The 24,730-nt window shown below is 39.3% G+C and overlaps 1 protein-coding gene across 1 annotated transcript in view; it reads left to right on the top strand.

Moving 5' to 3' along the window:
• Positions 1-24,730, top strand: part of GPC3 (glypican 3) — a 468,130-nt gene that overhangs the window by 331,223 nt on the left and 112,177 nt on the right. The window contains 1 exon segment of the mRNA XM_055268231.2: positions 6,874-6,994. Coding sequence (XP_055124206.1) covers positions 6,874-6,994 — 121 coding nt within the window.

Raw genomic sequence — 24,730 nt, 5'->3', positions numbered from 1 at the left:
AAGTGACTTACCTTCTCTGTGCCTCAGCAGCAGCAAAAACAGGCTGCCAATAGGGTAGTCAGGAGGATTAAGTGCATGTTTTCTTTTTCTTCAGTGCTTCAAACAGTATCTGGCACAGAGAAAGCACTCAGTAACTGACAGCTAGTATAAGTACCATGAGGTGCTTTGGGTGATTTAAAAAAAAAACAAAAAACTAACCAAGCCTCTGCCTTCAAAGACCTCACAGAGTACATGGAGTGGCAAATAGAATATACATAAAAGGAGCACTAGCAACTCACGGCAGTGCCCACAATACATTTCAATGTGAGAGCAATGAGGTCAGCGTGACTCCAGGTGGTTCAGGGAGGCCCTCAATTCTCATCAGGTGAGGACTTCAGGCATCTACAGGAAAAGGTAGTGAGAACTTGAATATGTTCTTTGCCTCTGTTTTGAGGGAGGGTACAACTGATAATTTACATTCATGTTCACATCCTCACTGATATACTGTCTTTTTGAAATAGGCAGGTTGGAGTTACCTCATTGAAGAGTAGAAAATAGGGCCGGGCATGGTGGCTCATGCTTATAATCCCAGCATTTTGGGAGGCTGAAGTGGGCAGGCGGATCATGAAGTCGGGAGATGAAGACCATCCTGGCTAACACGGTGCAAACCCCATCTCTACTAAAAATACAAAAAAATTAGCCGGGTGTGGTGGCGGGGCGCCTGTAGTCCCAGCAGAATGACGTGAACCCAGGAGGCGGAGGTTGCAGTGAGCCGAGATTGCACCATTGCACTCCAGCCTGGGCGACAGAGTGAGACTCCATCTCAAAAAAAAAAAAAAAGAAAGAAAAGAAAAGAAAATATATATACATATATATAGAGAGAGAGCAAGTGAGAGAAGGTTTCACTCTGTCATCCAGGCTGGAGTGCAGTGGTGTGATCTCGGCTCACTGCAACCCCCACCTCCCAGGCTTAAGTGATCCTCCCACCTGAGCCTCCTGGGTAGCTGGGCCTGGGACTACGTGCACACGGCAACATGCCTGGCTCATTTTTGTGTCTTTTGTGGAGATGAGCCTTCACCATGTCGCCCAGGCAGGTCTCAAACTCCTGGACTCAAACAATCTGCCCACCTTGACCTCCCGAAGTACTGGGATTAGAGGCATGAGCCACCACACCCAGCCAATATGGGCTATATTTAACCTAACAAAGTTGACTTGGTGACCTGATGTCAACCACCTAAGGTTTGAAGGAACTCAAGGGTGACATTGTGAACATTGCCCCAAATATGTGTTCTGTCATAAGAAAGCACCTTTAAGGAAGGACATTGGTGATGGCCAACATAACTCTTATTAGCAGGAAGGATTTCCCAGAGGCCCCGAGATGTGCATCTGAGTCAGGCCCACTTTTTGTTTTTCTTTTGTTTTGTTCTCTTTTGCCTTTAAAACAACTGTCTGGGAATATAATGTATAATATGGTGACTATATTAAAGAATACTATATCATATATTTGAGATTCACTAAGAGAGTAGTTCTTAAATGTTCTCACCACAAAAATAGAGATAATTATGTGAGGTGATGAATAGGTTAATTAGCTGGTTTGGCATAATTGTTTAACAATGAGTACATATATCAAAACATCACATTGGAAGTGTACATGTATTTAACTTTTATCAATTCTACCTCAAGAAAGCTGGAAAAACATTTTAATTAACTGCTGTATAAAATCTCATTCATTACATATTAAACTATTATAAAGATTAAAAATGGTCATGGTAAAAAATATTTTAAAATATAGAAGGATATAAAAAAATGAGATTTCACTAGCATCTCCCTATTCTCACTCACTGAAAGTGACTGCTCTTATCCTTTTCTTATATAGCCATCTAAAATTTTTCTGGGCATATTTGAACATGTATAGAGTATATAAGAGTAATGCAAATGTAGACCCATTTTCACTGCAGATGCTGCTATTTGTATGTGTTATAATGTATCTCGTACTTGATTCCATATCAACACATACAGATCTACTTTGCCCTATTAATGTGCTCATAGTATTTCATTCTAACACTCACTACTTTTAAAATTTGGTTCAATATTTTTTCTGGCTAAGGAGCAAAGGATAGAGACATGAGAAACAGAAAAAAGTATTGAGAGCTGTGAGAGAGGTATCAAGATACCTAAAGGACAGTGCAAGAACACAGAGTTTTTAAATAGTGCCACTAAACTTAAGCAACTATAGGCATCAGTTGGACCAGAACTTTTGGTTACTGCCTTGTGAAGTAGATGCAAAAATGGCAAGTTTTAGGCCTAAGCCGCAGGGCAGCTATTCCCAACACTTCTGTAACCAGAAACCATGCTTAATTTGCTAGAGTCCTTTGAGGATTTAAATAGCACATGGATAGAGCAGAACAGTAGATGCTATTTCAACTTTCAAAAAGTTTGGCAAGCTTTTAAACCCAAAACTGTCTTTTAAAAATGGAGTCACCATGGGATCAGGGAGCAGTGTTTAGTCCTGGCACTTTATCCATGGCTGGGAGATAAGAAATTTTAAAAAATACATAGCTAAAGGGGCACTTTTCTGAATGGCAGAAAATAATACAGCAGGACCACAAAGGATCAGCTGTGGGATTAATTTGATTTAATATTTATAATAGTTTTGGAAGCTGGAGTACAGGGCAAAATCACTAAGTTGGCAAATGTCTTTACACTATTCCAATGAGGATAAGAAGCTTCGGGAAGACGCTTGTTTTATAGGAGTGGACATAAAAGTGGTTGGCAAGCTTTGATATGAAAAAGACCAAGGATATGTCTCTAGGGACACATTCCTGAAGTTCATTTCAGAAGATTTATAATGAGCCTTACCTCTTTATCTGCAAATAGGGTCTCTGCTTCAGGCATCAGTAGGAGTTAAAGAAGAGAAGATGGAGTTGGTAGTATCATCAGAAGGTGGATGATATTTAAACAGACCGCATTATATGAACATAAAAGAGGAGGCTAGTAGTGAGCTGATTCCCACCAGATAAAGAATGTTCCTTTATGTCTCTTTAAAACAGCCCCCAAAGGCAATTGGTATTTGATGATTGGTGATCTGTGTATTCACGAATTAACTTCTAAAGTTAAATAATCTGAATGTGTTAAGCTATCATTTTAGAAGAAATGAAATCCAATGTGCTTTTCAGCATCTTTGCTACAAAATATTTTCCTTCTCAGAGGATGACTTTTAATTATGAATGTCAGAACTAGATTTCCTGACCTCCTCTGTTAGCATGCATGTTTTTCAAAGTATGTCCTTAATATTGGCAGATACATTGTATCATGGATGGGGACATCTAATAGAATGAGATTAGTATCTTCTGAAGTTGTGAAATTTTCAATAATAAAGAAATAATGCCCTATCTAATTTTCAGTAATAAAGAGCTAATGCCCTATCTACCTATCAACTTCACAGTGTGGTTGAGAAGCTCAAATGAGCTGAGTGATATGAAACTGCTTTGTAAAGTGCTGTGCAAAAATATGGTAGTGTTCATTATTCTTTGTACTTCATAATTTGGGATTAGAAATATAAATTGACTCAAAATCTACGAATTTATCCTTTATAGATATAAATGCCAGTGTGTGAAAATCAGTATACAAGGACGTTCTCTGCAGCATTGTTTATATTGACAAAATATTACAAATTATTGTTAATCAGTAAGGTATTGGATAAAGAAGTTATTACTGAGCCGTACAGAGGAATAAGAACAAGGCAGTTCCATGTGTTCTAACATGAAAATATGTCCAAAGTATATATTTAGTTTTAGTTTTTGTTTTGAGACAGGGTCTCACTCTGTCACCCAGGCTAGAGCACAGTGGTGTGATCACAGCTCACTGCAGCCTTGACCTCCCGGGCTCAACACTTCAGCCTCCAAAGGTGTGCACCACTACGCCCAGCTAATTTTTTTTCTGAGTGGTTCGGTTTCTTAACTGTTTTATTTTAAGCAGTTCTGTTTTTTGTATTAAAATACTGCAACTCAATATTTTTGTCAAAGTTTCCACTTTCTTATCAGAGACAAAAGCCAGAAAAATACAAAAAGTGTTCCTTTCCCTCATTTCTCAAGCATAACATCCAACAATTTGGTAGCTGGTAGCTGTTTTTGACAGTTGTGACCTGTATTTGGTGATATAAACAAGATTATAGAGGCATTAAACCATAAATGTAGTTTCTTTTTTTTTTGGTCATTACTATCATTTTACAAAATATTTAACTTCTACTTTGAACATTAAAATGTAGTCCAGATTTTTAAAGTCGCAATTAACCACCATATTTTTTATAGGACCAAAACAGTTTGATTGTGCTTTAAAAAATGATCATTTAGAATCAATTAATTAGAAATGCTTAATGCCTACCTTAAGTGGATACCTAATTGATTCCTAAAATAAAATTTTGATCTCTTTAAAGATGTTCAAGTTGCAACATTGAAGCTGCTTTCGTGGTGCTATCTAAATGATAATCTGTTTGCAAATGCCAAATGAAAACTCTTTGTTGGTAGATTGAGCTATGTGCCGAATTAAACACAAGTCAGTTTAGGCATCTTCACTTTTCATTATCTTATCTCGTTGGAAATCATACATAATGTAAACAGTAGAACCTGATTCACTGATTTTTTTCCTTAGTTTAATATAAGTGTGCCTCACTTTAAGCAAAATATACTAAATGATTTCTGAAACAGGAGTTTCCTTATTTTTTCAGTTAAAAAGATTTGCTTACAGAATTTCTCTAAATAACAAGGCTTCTTTGGCCTGTTTAGAATATTCAGATCACAGAAATTCATTTCACACACAACTTGTTTGAAATACCTACATTGCATAAAATGAGGCATACAGGTACATGTGCCCATTCCATCAAGATTGCCTCATTATTTTGTGGTTATTTTATATTTTTCAGTTTGTCATTATTAACACTTCAGTATGCCAGGTTCATTCACTCCCTATTTTAGTTGAGACGACTTAGTGTTTCTAAAGAGTGTTTCGTAATCTCTTGTCCCAAACTAGGCTGGTTTGGGAACCCAGTGAGAGTGACTGAAAATTGAAATTCAAGTCCTGAACATACTTCCAGAACACAGCCTATCACCCTGTGGAGATAACACACAAACTACCTCAGAGGACCTCCACCTGTGGCAGTGAAAATCATGTGAGAGTCATAATTCAAAAGAAAAAAGTGCTGGGCACCGTGGCTCATGCCCGTAATCTCAGCACTTTGGGAGGCTGAGGCAGGAGGATCATTTGAGCCCAGGTGTTTGAGACCAGTCTGGGCAACATAGGGAGACCCCGCCTCTACAAAAAATTGGCCAGACCTGGTGGCTCACACCTGTAATCCCGGCACTTTGGGAGGCCGAGGTGGATGGATCACCTGAGGTCAGGAGTTCAAGACCAGCCTGACCAACATGGCGAAACCCCGTCACTACTAAAATGCCCAGCTAATTTTTTGTATTTTTTGTAGAGATGGGGTTTCACCATGTTGCCCAGGCTGTTCTCAAACTCCTGGGCTCAAGTAATCCGCCCGCCTTGGCCTCCCAAAGTGCTGGGATTACAAGTCCAGTCCAAAGTATATATATTATAAGTGATACAAAGTTGCAAATCAGTATGAGTAGTATCATTCCAATTTTGGTTAAAATTACCTATTAGTATATGTAGGTGAAAACCTCTACATGTATATCAAACTGTTGACCATGGTCCACTCTTGGAAAGACAGATTGATGGGGCAACTTTTACTTTATGCCTTGTTTATTTTTGTACTTCTTGAATTGTTTACAATGAACATTATTATTTTGTAATTAAAAATATGAATTATAGATATCAATTTTGCTCTTATAACCCTGGCTACCCTATTGTAATTGAAAAAAAAAAGTATATAATGAGAGAGCAAAAGCCCTGGGAATCTTTTCATTTCTTTAAGAAAGCATTCCATTATCAGGATCAGGAACAAGTAAAAAGCTCAAAACCTTTTTCTCTCTTTGGCAATGGTGTTCTGGTATTTCCACATGATGAAAGCAAAAGGAATAAATGAAATCTGTTTCTTGTTTGCTTTGTTTCGCAAAATGAGGAATAATTCTATGTAGAGGTCTGGAACCAATAAGGAAACCACCTCATTTGTGAATCACTGTCCCAGTTGAAGTTGGCAAAACCCCACACTGGAAGGCAGAATTGCCTAGTACTTTAAGTAGTTACCCTTCTCGTGATGGTGAGGATGTCCATTGTTACCTTGAAACTTCAATTCTGGAGTAAAGCCTATGGTTTATCCTACAGGAGCACATTAAAATCTTCCCTTGGGCTGGTGTTCTCTCCTCTCATGGAGAATGCAGAGGGAAGCTGACAGGTGTAGTTTATGGTGCAAGTGATTTGAGAAAGTCTCCTGAATAGATACCCAGCTCCAGAGCCTACAGGAAATGGTGGGAGGAGGAAAAAGAGGAGAAGGAAGAGGTAAAGAACATGGAAGAATCTTTCTCCTTCAAATGAGTAGAAGGCTCACACACAGTGAAGGTTCATTCTGTGTGCTTCACTGTCATGACCTTGAACCTTCCCTAGCACAGCTCTAATCACTCTGCCTGGTCATTGGCCCTTACTCTTCTAGACTCCCCACTGGACTGAGAGCACAATAAGGGCACACAGACCTTGTCTGTCTTGTTCATTGTTGTATTCCCAACATCTAGGGAAAAAAAAGGATGTTGAATATATTTGTTGATTGTTGAATGTATTTTTTTTACTGTAAATAGACACTATGTGGAGTGGTCTACTTTTGCACCATGAGGTTGTCTCATGAGCTTGTGGTCAGCCTGACTGTTGATGCCAAATACAGTCAGCTTTTCCTTTGTTTGGGACTTTCTTTGACAAACCTTTTCTTTACCTTCACCTTTACAGATACAGCCAAAAGGCGGCAAGGAATGGAATGAAAAACCAGTTCAATCTCCATGAGCTGAAAATGAAGGGCCCTGAGCCGGTGGTTAGTCAAATTATTGACAAACTGAAGCACATTAACCAGGTATGTGGAATGTAAAAAAATAATAATAAAAAGTAGAAATAACTGGGGGGGTCGGGGAAGAGAGAGACAGAGAGAGAGAGAGACAGCCAGCTTCTACTGTTCAAACTATATTCTTGGGCTTTTAGGAAAGACGCTATTATTTTCTTCAAATAGTCTCTGCTAAAAAGGACTTCTGGCCTTCATTTTTCACCCCACTTTTAAATTATAAAGACAATATTGCAATATGAAGGATAGCTTGGAAAATAGAGGGAAAAATATTTCTCACAATCCCACTACTCTACATGTTCTCTTCTAATATTTGTCCAGAAAGGCACACTCACACAGACTTTTTCCATAATTAGAAATCCACAAGTGATTTGTAATTCTGAAAATTAACACTATCTTGGAAACACTTTTCCATGTTGTCACAGATCTTTTTGTTATTGTTGTATTGTTTTGTTTTGTATTGTTTTGAGACACGATCTTGCTCTGTTGCCCAGGCTGGAGCTCAGTGGCACAATCATGGCTTACTGCAGTCTTGACCTCCTGGGCTCAAGATATTCTCATGTCTCAGCCTCCTGAGTAGCTGGTACTATCGGCATGCACCACCATACCTGGCTAATTTTTAATTTTTTTGTAGAGATGAGATCTCACTATGTTGCCTAGGCTGGTCTCGAACTTCTGGGCTCAAGCAATCCTCCTGCATTGGCCCCACAAAGTGCTAGGACTACAGGTGTGAGCCACCATGCCTGGTCCCCACAAATCTTTATATTAATTATTTGTCACGGCTGCATAATATTCTGTTGAGTATTCATCATAATTAATCAGCATGCTTTTGCTGGCTATACAGGTTGCTTCAAATTTTTTGCCATCATAAATAAAGGTACCTCCTCATATATAGTGCTTTATCCTGATCTTAGCTTATTTTCTTAACATGCTAAAGTTATTGGGTCAAAGGATATGAGCAATTTAAATGCATGTGTCCAAATTGCTCTTCAATGAGAATGTATCAGTTTTCACTGCCACCAACAAGACAGAAGAGGTCCAATTTCACTGCATCCTTGCCAGCTTCTGACTCACTGCCATGCACAGAGACACCCACAGATTCCCTTGACCTGTACACATAGTTTTTCCTCTCATAAGAAGTTTAGTAACAAGACACAAATAGAAGTTAGTTGTACCATCTGCTTATGATTGCTTTGTGGCCACAATAAAAATGCCACCAAAAATGCATATACCAGAGTGACAGTGTTCCTGCCCCATGATCCATGGGTGGGAGGACTCTGGCATCACTGACTTCTATTTGTAGTTTAGGAAGAACTTAATGAAACTGAAATCCTTATGCAAGAACAGAGGTTTTAATACAAAGACATTGGCATGAGTTTTGAAAATATGGATTTTAGCAGTGTAATTTTTGTGGGTCTTAGAAAATACTTAGAAGGGCTTTCTAAGAGTAGTATATTTTTCACTGCAATTGACATTGTGAAAGTATTGACAACATGCTTGGGTATAAACTCATCTGGTGCCTAATAAGGTGCTCTGTACTCAGTGAGCACTTAATAAATAGCTGTTAGTGCTGCTGAGCATATGATAATGGCAGTGTCTACCTAACTGAGCCTTTTTTGTGTGTGTGAAAGTACAACTTCACTAAGTTCTATCAAGCCTTGCTAGATATAGTGTGATGATTTCAAAATGCATCATCTCTGAGGGGATCAGAGCACAAACAACGTAAAACACTTACTGCTGAGTTGAGGGCATGATATGCTTCACTTGGGGACAGTGGTACAAATTATCTCAAACCAAAATGTGTCTAGGTGGCTATGTTCAACTGGTTAGACCCCAACACTGGTGAGGCCAAAATCTCTGTTTCCATCACTGTGTCCCTAATCCTAAATGAGGAATATTGTCAACAGGTCCCTTGTGTCAACAGACCTTAAGGATTACCTACTGTGTACTCAGCCAGATGCCAGGGACTTTGGGGGTTCAAAGAAAGTCTAGTCCTCTGTCCTCACAGCGTCCTTGGGAGAGGAAGCATAAGCATAAAAAGCGGTTAAATAAAGATAAAGGGCAGCCTGTGATGCAGAGCCTGAAGAGGAATGCTGCTCATCGGTTTTGGGTGGTATGATTAGGCTAGTGGGAAGATTGCAGAGAGGGGCAAGTGTTAAGATCTGCCATAAGCAATGAGTAGGGTTTGAATAGGTAAAGACAAGCAAGGGAGGGGCAGTCATAAGAAAGATCGAGTGAAGACTTGTGGGTGGATCCCACCCTAGAAAATGGGAAAGCTGCCTCAGACATGGGCTTCTATATGATCAGGCAGTGACTAAAAAATATTTATAGCAAGCCCTTTCAGCAAAGGCTTTGGGCACAGTAGAAAGAATTTGGGCTTTGTATCCAAATGGATCTGAATTCAGTTATAGATTTTACTAGGCACATAACTTTGGGTAAATCAGTTAACCTCTCTGAGCTTTAGTTCTCTCATGTGTATTATGGTAAAGATATCAAAAACTCCAGTGTATATCTGTTATATACACATATATAATATGTACACATAGATATATGTAATTGCATGTGCATGACAGGCACTTAATATATGGCAGTTAGTTGTGAGGACTGTGTTTAGGATTTTCTCTATAGGCAGGACTTGAGTTTGAAAGGGAGTTCCAGTACTTTCTGCCGGTCGAATTCTTCTCCCCCAATTTTGTATGTTTGTAGATCCCTTTGATGCATCTCTTCTTTCTCTCCCATATTGTCTCCTTCTTTTCCTCTCCTCTAACTTTCAGCCACAAAAGCTGAAACCAGCTGACAGGGAGATGTACATAGAGTGAGAAAGGTCGCTATTACAATTCCTTTTTCCTACCTCTGGCCATGAATAAGTGTATGAACATTTTCAGTTTCTATACAAATACCATTGAGCAGCCAATTAATTCTCATTGATAAACCAGTTTTACCTGTTTCAGTTGAGCTGTTAAAATTGGTTGGACTCCAAACACCCACTTTGATTTTTTTTCTCATCTGTTTTGCTTTATATAGCCCAAACACATTTTTTCAGTCCTTAAATAAATTTATATTTTGGCCATGATTCGATCTGAAAGTGAGACGCTTTAGGTAAGTCATAAAGAAGAAAGTCATGATGTCGATGATGATGGTAAGGATAATGTGTTGTCTTTGTATAGCATTTACCCATATTTCAAAGTGACGTCATGTTCTAAAGTCTAACTGCTTAGGAAAAAAATCCAACTTGAAATTATATAAGATATAAAACTGTGACAGAATCTTTTCAAGAACTCATTATTACTCTTAAACCTTATCTCATTTTCACTGTTTTTTGGAAGGTAAGGGATAAGTAATGTTTGTCCTTTTTATAGTTAGAGAAACTGAGGCACAAAGCCATTAATGGCTGTATAGACATACTGCCAAAAGATCCAGTGAGTTCAGTTGAAAACTCAATCAATCATCCAGATGTTTCCTGTACACTGCCAAACATCTGGATTCATTGAATGCCTGACTAAATAGGCCTAAAGCTTTGGTGATAGGGAGGAAGAATCAAGTTAACTTTCCAAGTTCACATGTAATTGAGTGGTGAATCTGAGAATGTGATGTTATTTTCCTAAGCCCCTTGCTCGGTGCTGCATCTATTAAAACTACAATAGCATGCTCCAACATACATATTTGTAAATACAGAGATACTTCTCTCTCTCTCTCTCTCTCTCTCTCTGCATGTGTGCCCCATGTGTGTCCATCCAGATGAACTATAGCTAGGCCATTTATGAGCACATCCCAAAATAGCTTTTCACTTTGTTTCCTGGGAATTCTCAGCTGCCTCCTTGCAGGTTATGGTTACTGTTGATAGCGCTGGAAATAATATACCCACTAAGGGAATAAAGTAACATTATTTTCATATTGATAGTCCCATGGTATAACCTTGAGGGGATGGATTCAGAGCCAGGCTCAGGCCCCTTTCCTGGGAAGGCCTACAGGTGTGGAATGTTCTCCCCTCCTCCTTCCAAGGCAGAGTTCATGTGTAACATTCCCACGATCAGAAATGAGGACCTTTTTATTTCCTTTTCAGTTTCTAATTTGTGTGAGGACTTATTGTCTTGTGTTAGGAGAAGAATTGAACTCTTTTATGTCCTCAGTGTCAGTCCTGGAATTTGCTAGGCCATGTTGCTTTAAAACAACAACAACAACAGCAACTAAGTTTTGTTTTTGTTAGTGTCATTCTGCTCCAGGCTCCTGCATGGAGAGAAGACTCCACAATTACCAAAAATGATCACAACACGTCGTTACTCATATAATACTGTGGGCCATTTATCCCCTAACCTAGTTTTGTTTTTAACTTTTTCTCTCTCTTTAAGAGTAGTTATGTAGTTAGTGCTAATTTAGCAGTCCCTAAACTGCTACAGGAGTTATTTTTCCCAAGGAAAAATCTATCCATTTATTGTTTCCCCATTTCAGTTCAGGTTCAAACGAAATACCAGAAATTGTTTTCCTGCCCGTTGTAAACAGCTGAAGCCAGAATAGTCAATACCTGCCCATTTGGTGTCAGAGCTTTTCATTCAAAGTTAGATAAAGTCTCATCTGTTCGGGATGGTTGAAATGTCCTGCTGAATGGTGGGGGAGTGGACAAGATGGCCTCTTAAGATTCCTTCCAGCCGTGTGATTCCATGATTTGTGGCTCAAGGTCAGGCTTTAACCCAGCACCCTCTTGTGAACAAGTCTTGTGACTTTATTCTCTGCTCTGCCACTCTTTTTAAAACACCCTGTTCCCAGGTCACCCCTTTCCACTTTGTAACCTCTCATCTTTTCAAAGGTTGTTCCCTTCCCACCAGTCTTCCAGCCTGGGCAGATGGAACTTAAACTTGCCCTTCCCCCCACCCAATTCTTCTGTTCTGCCTTGTTCTCATTAGGCTACGAAAACATTAAACTATAAAAACAGTTTTGCATTTATCACCCCTGAGTTTCCCTCCTCCAGGGCCAGATAGGTGACCTGTTTTCTAATCATGTTAACCATGTGATTCCATATGAATGATAATAATTCTGCCATATATTTACATAGCACAATTCAGTTTGCAAAGCTCTTTCCTATCTATTAGATAACGTGATCTTTATAGCCGCTCAGAGAGGAAAGCAAGGCAGGCATTTTTACTTACATTTCCCAGATGAAGAAACTGTGGGCATTAGAAGTCTACTGATTTCCATACAGTAAGTGGTAGAGCTAGACCTAGAATCCAGAGCTACTGATTTCATTCTCTGTACACTTTCCCTTACTTGTACCAAGACATGGCACACCTATTAGGAAGATCTATATAGAAAAGATGTGCAGAATACAAATAACAAAAACTCCTTAATTTGTGGTCTGATAATTTTCAAGTGCCAAATATGGTAATTTCTATGGCCGAAGCTCTAAAATCAGCAACAATGAAAGATGAAGCACATTGTTTACAAAATCTCAATTGGTGAGATTCTTGGAAAACTAACCACCACACTGTATGGAAACAGAGGAACTTTGTGGCATGAGTTTGAGTTATAAATAGCAGAAGAACTTTCTCTTAGCGAGCCCTAATTCATAGAATGATGTTAAATGGTCAAAGATAATTAAAAAATCTAGAACAGACACTGAAATGTCTCCAACTCCATCCCCCTCTGTAAACACCGGAAAAGTATTTTTAAGATGCCTGGCAGGCTCTAGTGCAATGAAGACACTAACTTTTGAAATAGAAAGTTAAAATTTTTAATAAGTTAATTAGTAAAGCTGTTAAGTGCCAAAGGAGCACTCAAGACATTCCTTACCACGTGATTTAAAAAAAAAGTGTTTGAAATGAATCTCAGACATGATGGAAAACACTCCAAGTAACTTGTTTTCATAGTCTTCTCACAATAACACCAGTGAGAGTTGTAAAACACTGGCTTAGTGCAGTGGTTGCTAGAAAAGCCAATATTGATCTAAAATTTCTAAATAAAAGGAGAAACCTTTTGAAAGTCAACTTTAAATAAAAGACCTTCCCAAATGGAATTATGTCCCAGTGTCTGTCTTACTTGTTCACATACAAGTGACATGGCAGAACTCTAGTAATTGCCATTTATTTCCATACGGAGCCAGAATGTGTGTGTGTGTGTGTGTGTGTGTGTGTGTGTGTGTGAAGGACAGAGTACCTACAATGACATGTTAGCAAGAGCCAATGAATGACTTCGGAGTCACAAAAGGACAATGTAAGGCTTTAAATACCAGACTTAGACTCTGTGGAGTTAAACATTATTTCATGAAGTAAAAGGGAATTCTCTGATATATTCCAAAACGGATTTATCATTAAAAAGTCTTCTGTCACTTTGCCTAATAGCCTGAAAAATAATTACAGTGTCTGGTGGCTTTGGGGAGCATGTGTTTTTAATATCTTAATTACTATATACAGTTTAATAACACTGCACCAAGAAGAATTCCCAAGTATTTCATACTAAATTTCTTGAAAATGAACTGTTTGCTATATTTAGAATACACAGGATTAAAGGTACTTAAATTAGGTCATGTGTTTTAGTCCTTGCATATTAAATTAAATTACTCGAAAATGGAAGATGAGTCAGGAATGGCGAGCCAAAATGTTGTTGGTATTAGTGTTGTGGTCATCTTGATTGAGCAATGGAGGGAAATACATGAACTTTTCTCATTACATTATTGTATTCTTTCATAGGATATTTTTAATTGGAAGTGTTAGCAATGGAAAGACAAGTTCTACATATGAAAAGAGAATTCTGTCAAACAATATAGACTATCAGGTTTATGAAGTTTAGAAATACATTTCTAAATTTTCTACAAAATTCACAGGGTCTTCTATTCTATTTACATTTACCTGCTGGCCAAATGCAACACCTTTTTTTTTTTTTTTTTTTTTTTTTTTTGAGACGGAATCTCATTCGATCGCTCAGGCTGGAGTGCAGTGGCGTGATCTTGGCTCACTGCAACCTCCACCTCCTGGGTTCAAGCAATTCTCCTGCCTCAGCCTCCCGAGTAGCTGGGATTACAGGCGCCCACCACCACGCCCAGCTAATTTTTGTATTTTTAGTAGAGACAGGGTTTCACCATGTTGGCCAGGCTCGTCTCGAACTCCTAACCTCAGGTGATCCACCTGCCTCGGCCTCCCAAAGTGCTGGGATTACAGGTGTGAGCCACCGTGCCTGGCTGATATTTTTTAATAAACAGTTACAAATGCTCGTTCCCTAAAAGGTTTGCAGTTACAAACATTTGCTATATGAAGTATATCAGTCTGTGTGTATGTGTGTGTGTGTGTGTATTCAAATACTATTTCAGAAATTAACCAAGATATATTTATGAATATGCATCATGCTTCTAGACTGTAAGCTCCCTAAGTGTGGAATCACACATTTAATTCTTTGTATCCCATGGCACCTAACACAGTAGCATATACAAAGTAGACCCTCAATATATATATAATTAATTGACTTATCAGTCAATTCAAAGGACTTAACCTTTGCTGCCCTTAACTTATTTCTGAATTTAGATTTCATTTAAGGTACTTTTCACATTCAATATTAACCAGTGTCTGTGCTAAAGGGCAGAATTATATAAGTGCAGGATCATAGGGTCTAACCCTTTGATTTTACAGAGGATGTTAAAGGCAAGAGAGGGTAATGACTTGTCCAAAGTCATACTACCAGTAAATGACAACACTGGGACTGGAAAATGAACAGGTTAATATTCTACAGTGCCATTTGCTCTGCTTCCAAAGGCTCTTGATGCAAACATGCTTGCAAATACACAAACACATTTTCTTATACAGTAAGTACTCCAAATAATGGCAGAAGCCCATACTTATGAAGTTCATCTTTGGAACAAAAGGCTGCACAGTAGGAACCATGAACTTGCTAAGTATTTATCACTTATTTTGGATATTAACTAACTTTGGGCCTAACAAGTATACCTTAGTGCCCAACTGCCTCATTCAACTCATTGGGCAGTTGTTGCACCAGGTGGGAAGGTCTCTGCTGGGATCACTGAACCAAAGGAAGGCAGAATCAGCAAGACCTGTTGCTCATGGCCTTTTACCCACTCACAGAGTCTGACTCAGGCTCCTGTTCTCATTCAGGGTCAGTCATCCTTTCAGTCTCATCCCCTGGATCTCAACTCCTCCACCTTCCTGGACATCTTATAATAATTTATCTCGTGCCTCCTTCCTCCTTCCAGAATGACAAAATTAGCATCATATTAGTCAGTGGGCTTATGTGCCAGATAGCTCAGTTGTTTAGGGCAGTGTATTCAGATTGTGTTCCATAGGGAATGTGGGAGAGGTGCTGTGGAGGTTGTTCTAAGTCCCCCATTCCTGTTTTAACCAGAGCAGCTCCATTTTAAAAAAATCTTCACATATTGGTCTTCTAAGTAAGATTTCACTTAAAGGGGTCCAACTGCAAAAATAACAAAAATCTTAGATGCCCTTAAAGCCAACATTAAAGGCTTAATCCCATGTGAGCCATGTTGTAATTTGAGTGGTCAGTGAAGGTACTAAATATCTATAATACACAAGGAAGTCACAGCATGCCCTCCAGTCCCCATCAGCCACTTTCTAAAATGAACTGTGGGTCAGAATGGAGACCAAATGGGAGAATGTGAATGGCTTGGTGGTAACATTATTGAAGTGATAGCTAAAGGCCCATGCTCTAGTACTAGTGAACCAGAAGTGGCTTCTTTGAAGCTGATGACCAACATATATGAGTTTTCTTTGCCCATGTCATTAGGATTCTAACAAAATCCAATGAAAACAAAGTGCTGAGCTGAGCTCTGTTGTCTTGAACTAGCTTGTCTATATGGTGCAGTCTTGTGTTAACTGGCCCAAACAAATGTTTGGTCTTAGTCCTTTAATCCCATGGCTATTTGAGATCTAGCATTCAACTGTAGATTTATTTGACACATAGCAAAAAATGTTTCCAAATTCTGTATGGGCTCAGTGTTGGTACATAGTTAAGGTAGGTAAAATGACAATAATGAGATTAATTCTGTACTCCTAACTAAGTGCTTTCCTTAGATAGTGACCACAGTGATTTTATGTAGCAACTGTTACGTGGAGTGTCTCCAACAGAGTTCTAATTAATATCCAAAATAAAGATTACGTTATTATTTATATGCACTGGATCTTATTGGATAATTTCTTAAGTATGGTCTTCTTTTCCTTGTTTAATAAGTTGATCTAGATTTTTTTTCATAGTCCCTATTTTGCTAAGTCATCACTTCTCAGAGTAATATCTGTTCTGTATTATGGGCAAGCAGCTGACGAAACCAAATAAAAGCTAAGAGAATTACTTTTCTGATATGTCACAGAAATGAGGTCCAAGTTCAGGTTAGTTACATTCAAGGCCACTGAGGATTCTTATGGTTATTATCATGGTATCACTGTTACTAAACTTTGAAGCATCACAAAGAATTGGTGAAGAGCCAAAAGACTGAAGACTGGCACAATTGTTTACCATCACCTTCAATAAGGGATGGAAATTGGATTCTGGAAGCCACAAACCAGAAAGTCTGGTGTCACATCTTAATGAAATTCTAGATTAGATTCTTGGAGAGCATGAGCTCTTGGAAGCAACCATGGTGGTTACAAGTAGCCACTGTGGACTTACTCAGAACTAATCAGGCCATTTCCCCTTATATGTGCGTGCATGCACATGCCTTATTGATCAGAGGAATGGCATAGACATGCTGGGTCTCGATTTCAGCAAGGTGTTTGACAGAGATTCCTATGATTTGTTTTAAAATAAGTAAGGAGAAACATTGGCTAACTGATCATCTAGTTGGATAAATGTGTAGCTAATTAATTATCAAATATGAAATGTATCAATATCAGCCCAGAGTGAGGCCTTTAGTTATTAACTTTGTGCTTAGCCCCTTATTGCCTAAAGTTTTTGCTAGTGACTTAACTGAAGATAGAGAAGGCATACTTCTAATATTTAGTGACTGCATGATGCTAGGTGGGGGTTAGTGAATACATAGATAACACAATTGGGATGCAAAAATATCTCAGTAGGCTGCAATGACAGGAGAAAACTAGCAGGGTAATATCCCCATGGGGATAAATGTGAAGTATTACATGTAGATTCACAAACATGAGTGCCTAAGCATGATAGGGGAAATCCAACTTAGCACACATGTTAGTTTTTAGTTATGATGGAAACAGCTATGAAACCTTCTCTGACCCAAAACAATATCCCCCAAATATTGTGATAATTTAGCAACTCTCTTGATGTTGTTGCCATTTTTGACGGGAAGAGAGGGATGCATATTTACATGTATGTTGAGGTGGGAGAGGGAGAGACATGGAAGTGACTAGAAAAATACTCTCCACCGCTTGCAGTGAGCCAAGATCGCGCCACTGCACTCCAGCCTGGGCGACAGAGCGAGACTCTGTCTCAAAAAAAAAAAAAAAAAAAAAAAAAAAAAAAAAGAAAAATACTCTCCACCCTGTTTAAAGGTTAAAAAGGACTGTTTTGGGATTGTGATGTTCACTGCTCCACATGAGTTTTTGTTACACCAGTACTACCTGTTTTAGTTGTAAAGCATCACTGGTATGTGACTGAGAGTCTCAGTGAGACATTTGAGAGCCAAAACACTGGATTATTTAGTTTGAGGGAAAGAACAAAGGCTTTAGAGCCAAATAGATCTATTTTTAATTCTCAGATTTGTCATTTTGTAGTAACTTGGCTTTAGGCCAAATTACTTAACTTTCCTATACTCATGCTTCCTAATCTGTGAAATGGGTATACTATCATCTATCTTGAAAAGTTAAGACGAATATTAGGGATAATATATGTGGTAGGCACTCAATAAATTCTAGATACTGTTTTTATTCATATTATTACAATATGAAGTTAGCATAAGGGCAAGTCAAGAGTGACCTTTTAAGTGACTTGAGTCTCTGTGCCTCAGTTTATCAATTTCTGAAATGGAGAGACTACAACTTTTCTAGTTTGGAGTGTTGTTTAAATGATTTAAAAATTCTAAATATAATAATCTAAATTCTAAAGATTCTTGGAAAAATATATCTAGCCAACCTTCAACAGATTTTTGAACTATTTAAAGATTAGTTTGGCTCAAAGTGACTGAATGGAAAATGAAGATGATTTTATATATATGTGTGTGTGTGTGTGTGTGTGTGTGTGTGTGTGTGTTTAAATCAAGTTCTTCAGATTTTCCCAAGTTTGAACTCTGCCCTGAAGTGGAGGCTCTATAAATAGGCAGGCTGCCCTTGGAGTACAGCATAGAGATTTTACCACATGATCCAGAAGTCCCATTTTAATCTTCAGCCCCACCAGGACCTTTCATGGAAGGGTGGTATCAAGTGGAGAGACTTCAGAGCTATAAAGTTCAGGGCAAGTTAATCTGCATTCCTTTTGCATTTTGCTCTCTGGTTGAAGATGGTGAGAGGTTCCTATATTTAAAACCCGGTTGACATGATATCCTTATTGGCCGATGTCTCACAGGAGGTATTTAGAATGATTTTGAGCAGCATATAATATGTTTGTGAGTGTGTGTGTATTTCACATGCCAACAGAGCAGAAAGAATTCACAGGGCTTGTGGCTACTGAGCTTTCTTGAGACACTGTCGCTCTCAGCTGTTAGGGTAATGTCACAGTTACCAGTGACACTGCCTAGGCCCAAATTCCCAAGGCTCTTTTTTGCATTGCAGAGCCTAGGGCAGACCTACACCATGGGCTCTACCTTCAAAGAACTATGGAATTTGTTAGCCACAGACTGGGACCAGTGACCACTTGTTGTCAGGCAAAAGGAAAGCTGCCCCCTGCTGCCTGAGCCTTTGTGCCTGCCTGGGATACCATGGAAAATGGGGAAGGAATCCAGACTCATTAATGAGCTAATACAAAAGATTAAGCCAAGCTAGAGGCAGTTTGTTATAGCTGCATATGGATGCTCGAAGGCGGTCAGAGCTGAAAGATCTCCAGACCAGAACCCAGTGGTGCTGCCGCCTTTGTTTGCCAGACACAAATATAGGATAAGGGTATCCCCGTGGGGAGCAATTTTCATATTGCCAATTTCTTTTTTCAGTTATGTCATTCCCTGAGCTGTTGTGTGACAAATTGATTGATCAGTAATTGCAATCTGATAACCCATGGTCCAAATTATTGTTAAAACTGCAGGTTTCATTATAATATACTGAGATGGAACTCAGATCTGAGCTTTTACTTGGTCGAATGGTCTTTGTTCTTGTTTGTTGTTCTTGGAAGTCACTTAAAGCGTGATTACTTCTATGACTCCTTTTCAAAATGAAATTCACGGCCGGGCGCGGTGGCTCAAGCCTGTAATCCCAGCACTTTGGGAGGCCGAGGCGGGCGGATCACGAGGTCAGGAGATCGAGACCATCCTGGCTAACACGGTGAAACCCTGTCTCTACTAAAAATACAAAAAAAATTAGCTGGGCTTGTTGGCGGGCGCCTGTAGTCCCAGCTACTCGGGAGGCTGAGCCAGGAGAATGGCGTGAACCCAGGAGGTGGAGGTTGCAGTGAGCCGAGATCGCGCCACTGCACTCCAGCCTGGGGGACAGAGAAAGACTCCATCTCAAAAAAAAAAAAAAAATGAAATTCACAAGGCAAAATAAAAAGTAAAATACACACACACACACACACACACACACATCTCCTCATCATTTATTAGGAGTTATTTATTGAATGCCCATTTTTTTTATGTAGTGCTGGATTTGATAGGGTCTGTTGATAAGGACATAGAGAATCCCCCCCACCTACACACTCATCACATATGCATATGTCATCACCATTTGCATTCATTTATTCAATATTGAGCAGCTCTCTGTGCTAAGCACTGAGCATAGGGGCTATAGACAAAGATACAGAGATAACTTAAGCACTTTCAATGAGGGTGATGAAAACATGCCTACATTACTATACTCCAAGGCACAGTGTGTCATAAAAGAAATATAATCCAAGTACTATGCTAGCCCGGAGAAGAGAAGGATTAATTCCTACCGAGGGAATTAGACAAGACTTTAAAAATAGGAGGTAGCCTTTAAGCCAGCCTTTGAAAGATGAGGAGAATTTTGACAGATCGAGATTGGAAGGAAGGCTCTTCCTGGCAGGGGAATATGGCATGAGCAGTGGCTCAAAGACATGAAAGTACATCGATAGCCTTATGTGGCTGGGGAGCTGAGGCCACAAGCCAGATTGGAAGAGGACGTGGACAGTGAAAGATGAGATGGAAAAGGTGGTAAAAAATTTGGGAGGGCCATGAATAGCATACTAAGGAATCTGAGCTTTACTCCGTGGCAGTGCAGAGCCCATGAAGGGCTTGAAGCATGAGAGTGACATGGTCAGATCAGTTAACATCAGTAATGTTAACTCTGCCAGCAGCGTGAAAAGTGTTTTAAAGATCAGAAACTGGAGGCAAGGAGTCCAGTTAAGTGATAGCATTTACAAGGCAAAGAAGGAAAGCTTGTTATTCAAATTCATTACCCTTCCTTTCCACTGCCTGATGGGAAAATGGAAGGGCTGTCCAATCTTTTGGCTTCCCTGGGCCATATTGGAAGAGGAAGAATTGTCTTGGGCCACACATAAAATACACTAACGATAACTGATGAGCTACAAATAAAAATTGCCAAAAAAAAAACACAAAAAAACAAAAAAAAACCTCATAATATTTTAAGAAAGTTCACAAATTTGCGTTGGGCTTCATTCACTGCCGTCCTGGGCTGTATGCAGCCCGTGAGCTGCGGGTTGGACAAGATTGGTTTAGGAGATGAGAACCTCTTTGTCTCTAAAGTTGACTCAATCATCTTTTGGCCATTAGCCAGGACATAGGAGAGGCTGGAGCAGGCAGTGGTTTGGGTCTCCGCAGAAGGTAGTAGGGTGCGGCCCTCCCACAGTAGACCAGTAGCTTCTCCAGGTCCCACAGTAGAAAATGAAAAGAAATTTCTAGTACCTGCAGAGATTTGTCCCTTATTGAACCTTTAGTAGAAGTTCTCACAATGAGGTATTTAGATTCCCTGATGAATGTGTTAACTATTACTTTTAATCAATTTGTTACACACTTTTTTTTAGTCAGAATTCCAATTAAATGTAGCTCCTTGGCTGTTGAATGTTGAGTGCCATCCATTCACTGAAGTCTCAAAAATTACCAAAACTGTGAGAAAGATCGAGAGAGATTATAGTGTTTTTCTTCAGCTGCCACTGTGGGTGCTTAGATGTGTTGGAGAGACTACTGTGTTTCGTGACAGCCTCACAAAGAAGAGTGGGGGCCCCAGAGGGAAGCAGTGACTGTTCGCCTTCTCCATACCTTCTCAGAACACATTTTCCTATTTGTTATCAACTCCTATGTCTTTCTAATTATGGCAGCTCCTTATAGCTGGTGCTGTTTCACTAGAACAGTCTCCAAGAACTTTACACATGTTATGTATAAGACCTCGCTTGTTCATTTTACTCAAGCATGTGCTGACAAGGAGCTGACCTGACATTTCACCAAGACGCTCTGCCTTGTACATGACAGTGCCTCTTCTCTCCACCTTAGCACCCCTGTGCCCTTGCTGGTCAGAGCAGATGCTGAGAAGACAGAGCAGATGTCTCAGTTAGGCTAACCTTGTCTGTCCCACTCACCACTGTATCTTCAGCTCTTTGAACAATGCCTGGTATAGAATAAGTGGCTGATAACTATTTATTGCATAAATAAGTGAAAAATTCTGTTCCTCTTTATCCTCAGTTTGGAGCTGTGTGGACAGGGTGAATATATTTTGCACATGGATAGATATGAATTTCGGGGACAAAATGTAGTGGCAGGTACAGAGAGAAGGCAAGAAAGTAGGGGGATTCCTTTCGCCATCAAAAAAGTTACAAAATGTTACCTTGGGGTTTTGCCTTTCAAGTATGTACAGAATATTTTATTTCTTCAAGAAGTCATCTGGAATAGCCCTTCCTCTATTTTACTGAGAAATGCAGTGGAATAATACCACAGCTTCCCCATAAGTCTTCATTACATCAATTCAGAAGGTCCTCAACTTGCTAAGAACCTGGAAAAATCCATGAACTCTCTTCCTGTTCAGTCGCCCTTTTCTGACCTTCACTTGGGGGCTATGCTGTGGCTATCATACAGTGGAATTATTTTAGACAGAGCCCCCAGGCTCTGGCCTACTCCCCACCTACTCTGCCTATTCAGTTGCTATAAAATATGGTATTGAGCAAAGATGGGAAACCTACTTTATCTGTCAAAGCCTGAGTAATAGCCACTTTCATTTTCTTGGCTGCCTCCTTTCAACTCCAAGCTCAGCTTGTTGAGGCCTGAAGAGCTGAGCCAAAACAGCAATTCATGTGCGTATTTCTATCTAGACTCCAGTCTCCCTGGGTAGTGTAGTCCTGTGGTGATTCATGCCTCGAGTATAGATAGCTAGATATTGGGAAACTTCCTTATTTGCAGGATATAAATGTGAATGAAGTGATCAAAATCTTTGGCATACCTGCCCCTATTGCATAGCTTTCTCGTGCTTTCCCTAAGGGAATCACTTCTGTGAGGAAGGACAGATGGGTCTGTGATCCTGTCTACTTTCAGTATATTCCCTGGACCTACTATGTCCTACTCACTTCTCTGCTGACATCACTAGGCCTGAACTCTCTTCTATGTAGCCGATTACCAGTGCTTTCAGGTCATTCTTTGTACAATTCTCTCTGAGATCGTTTTCTGTCCCCATGTCGTTGCCCTAGTCCAGACCTGCTTTGCTTCACCATCAATCCTGTGCTGGGCACAGGAACTAGAAAAATCAATGAGATAGTCACTGCCCTTGGCTTCTAGGGACTCACAATCTTTTTTTTTTTTTTTTTTTTTTTTTTTGGTCTTTGTTTTCTTATAGTACTATAGTCTTCAACTTCTATTTATATTTTGCTTTATATATTTTCTTTTGTTGATCCAGAAACAATTTTTTTGTGTAACTTTTTTCTCTGCCACAAAAAGACGTGTTGCCTTCCTTTTATAAGTCTCATATTTCCCTGACTCCCACTTATGCCATGCCACCTTCTCTGAGGGAGAGGTACTTCTCTCCCCACAATTCCTCACTTTTTTTTCTTCCTATCCACCCACTCTCATCTTCCACATAATTTAAGAATTCCTCTTATAGGTTGATTTATTTTTTATGGTCTTAGTGACTCTGTCTTAAAGGGAAAGTAATAGAAGAAATGACCTGGAGAAAGACAGTGATCAAGACCAAGTAGCATTTATCTGGGACTTTCTGAGTGTTAGTCCTTGGCTGGATGTCTCACAACCTCTAATAAAGAACACCATGCTTGCTATGTGCTCCCTTCTAGATGAAAAAAAAAAAAAAGTCCATAATCTATAAATGCTTTTGGCTAGCAATAATGAACAGCAGCAGCTTTTATTTTTTTTTCAAAGCAAAAGCACCAGAAGTTTGGAAAGGAATTGCAAGTTATGTTGTAATGCAACTGATCTCCTTCTTCCTGAGAAAGTTGGTTTCTCGCCAGAGTGTTCAATTCAGGCCCACGCAATCTGGGTGTATTTATAGAGGGCCCAACAAGGAAGAGAACATGATAAGCTTTCCTCCCCAGTATGGTAGACAATGGCAAACAATCGCCAGGTGAATGCTATGGGGAGCCAAATGCCATTTAGGTATGTGACAGCAGACATCTGCTAGACTGAGAGGCCCGCCTGCGCCTCAAAGCAGTTGAATCCGGTCCGAGAAGTCAGAAATGTTATTCTGGATGATGGCAAGACCTCTGAGAGTTTTGGGGGCCCTGTCTGTGTGGGGGACATCTAGGAGATGAGACCCACTCCAAAGCTGCCTAATTCTTAACAACATAAAAATGTTAATAAGAAAATAAGAATCCAGCTAGGTGCGGTGGCTCACACCTGTAATCCCAGCACTTTAGGTGGCCAAGGCGGGTGGATCACTTGAGGTCAGAAGGGCAACATGGCAAAACTTCATCTCTACTAAAAATACAGAAATTCGCTGGGCATGGTGGCAGGCGCCTGTAATCCCAGCTACTTGGGAGGCTGAGGCACGAGAATCACTTGAACCTGGGAGGCGGAGGTTGCAGTGAGCCAAGATCATGCCACTGCACTTCAGCCTGGATGACAAATTGAGACTCTGTCTCAAAAAAAAAAAAAAAAAAAAAAGAGAAGAAAGAATCCCTGCAGCATTTAAGTGTTTTAACACTTTTAAGACCCATAAATATAAATGTTTTATTTACATTATCACATTTATTTCACACATATATTAAAAAAATTAATGCATATATATGTATGTGGAATAAAGTCTGTAAGAATCATATCAAAACATTAGTAGTATTACAGTAATTTTCATTTCCTTTTTATATCTCTTTGCACTCTGCCCAAATGCTTTTTAAAATTATTTTTTAAATCAGAAAAAACAATAAATCTATAGGCTTATACATGTAAATGTTTTATTTACATTATCACATTTTCACCACTATCCTCTGATTACTAATATCCACTGTTAATTATAGCTAGCTACCATTAATATTCTCTTTTACAGATGAGGAAAATGGCAGTCAGATTGTAACTAAAAGGTTAAACTTGGACTTCAGCCCACATCCTATTACTCTAAAATTTATGATTTCTTTTTTATTCTGTTGAAGAAATGAGAGCCATTAGCACAGTCTCATTGTCAAGGAGGTCACTTGAAATAGCCAGAAACTAGCAGCTCCACCTCTAACAATTTCTCCCAAGGAAAGAACATGACAATCTACAAAGATGTGTGTATAAGTATATTTCAG

Source organism: Symphalangus syndactylus, chromosome X, assembly GCF_028878055.3.
Source record: "Symphalangus syndactylus isolate Jambi chromosome X, NHGRI_mSymSyn1-v2.1_pri, whole genome shotgun sequence".
NCBI lineage: Eukaryota > Metazoa > Chordata > Mammalia > Primates > Hylobatidae > Symphalangus > Symphalangus syndactylus.
Note: the sequence above shows the minus strand (reverse complement) of the source record. Positions and strands in the feature narration are given on the sequence as shown.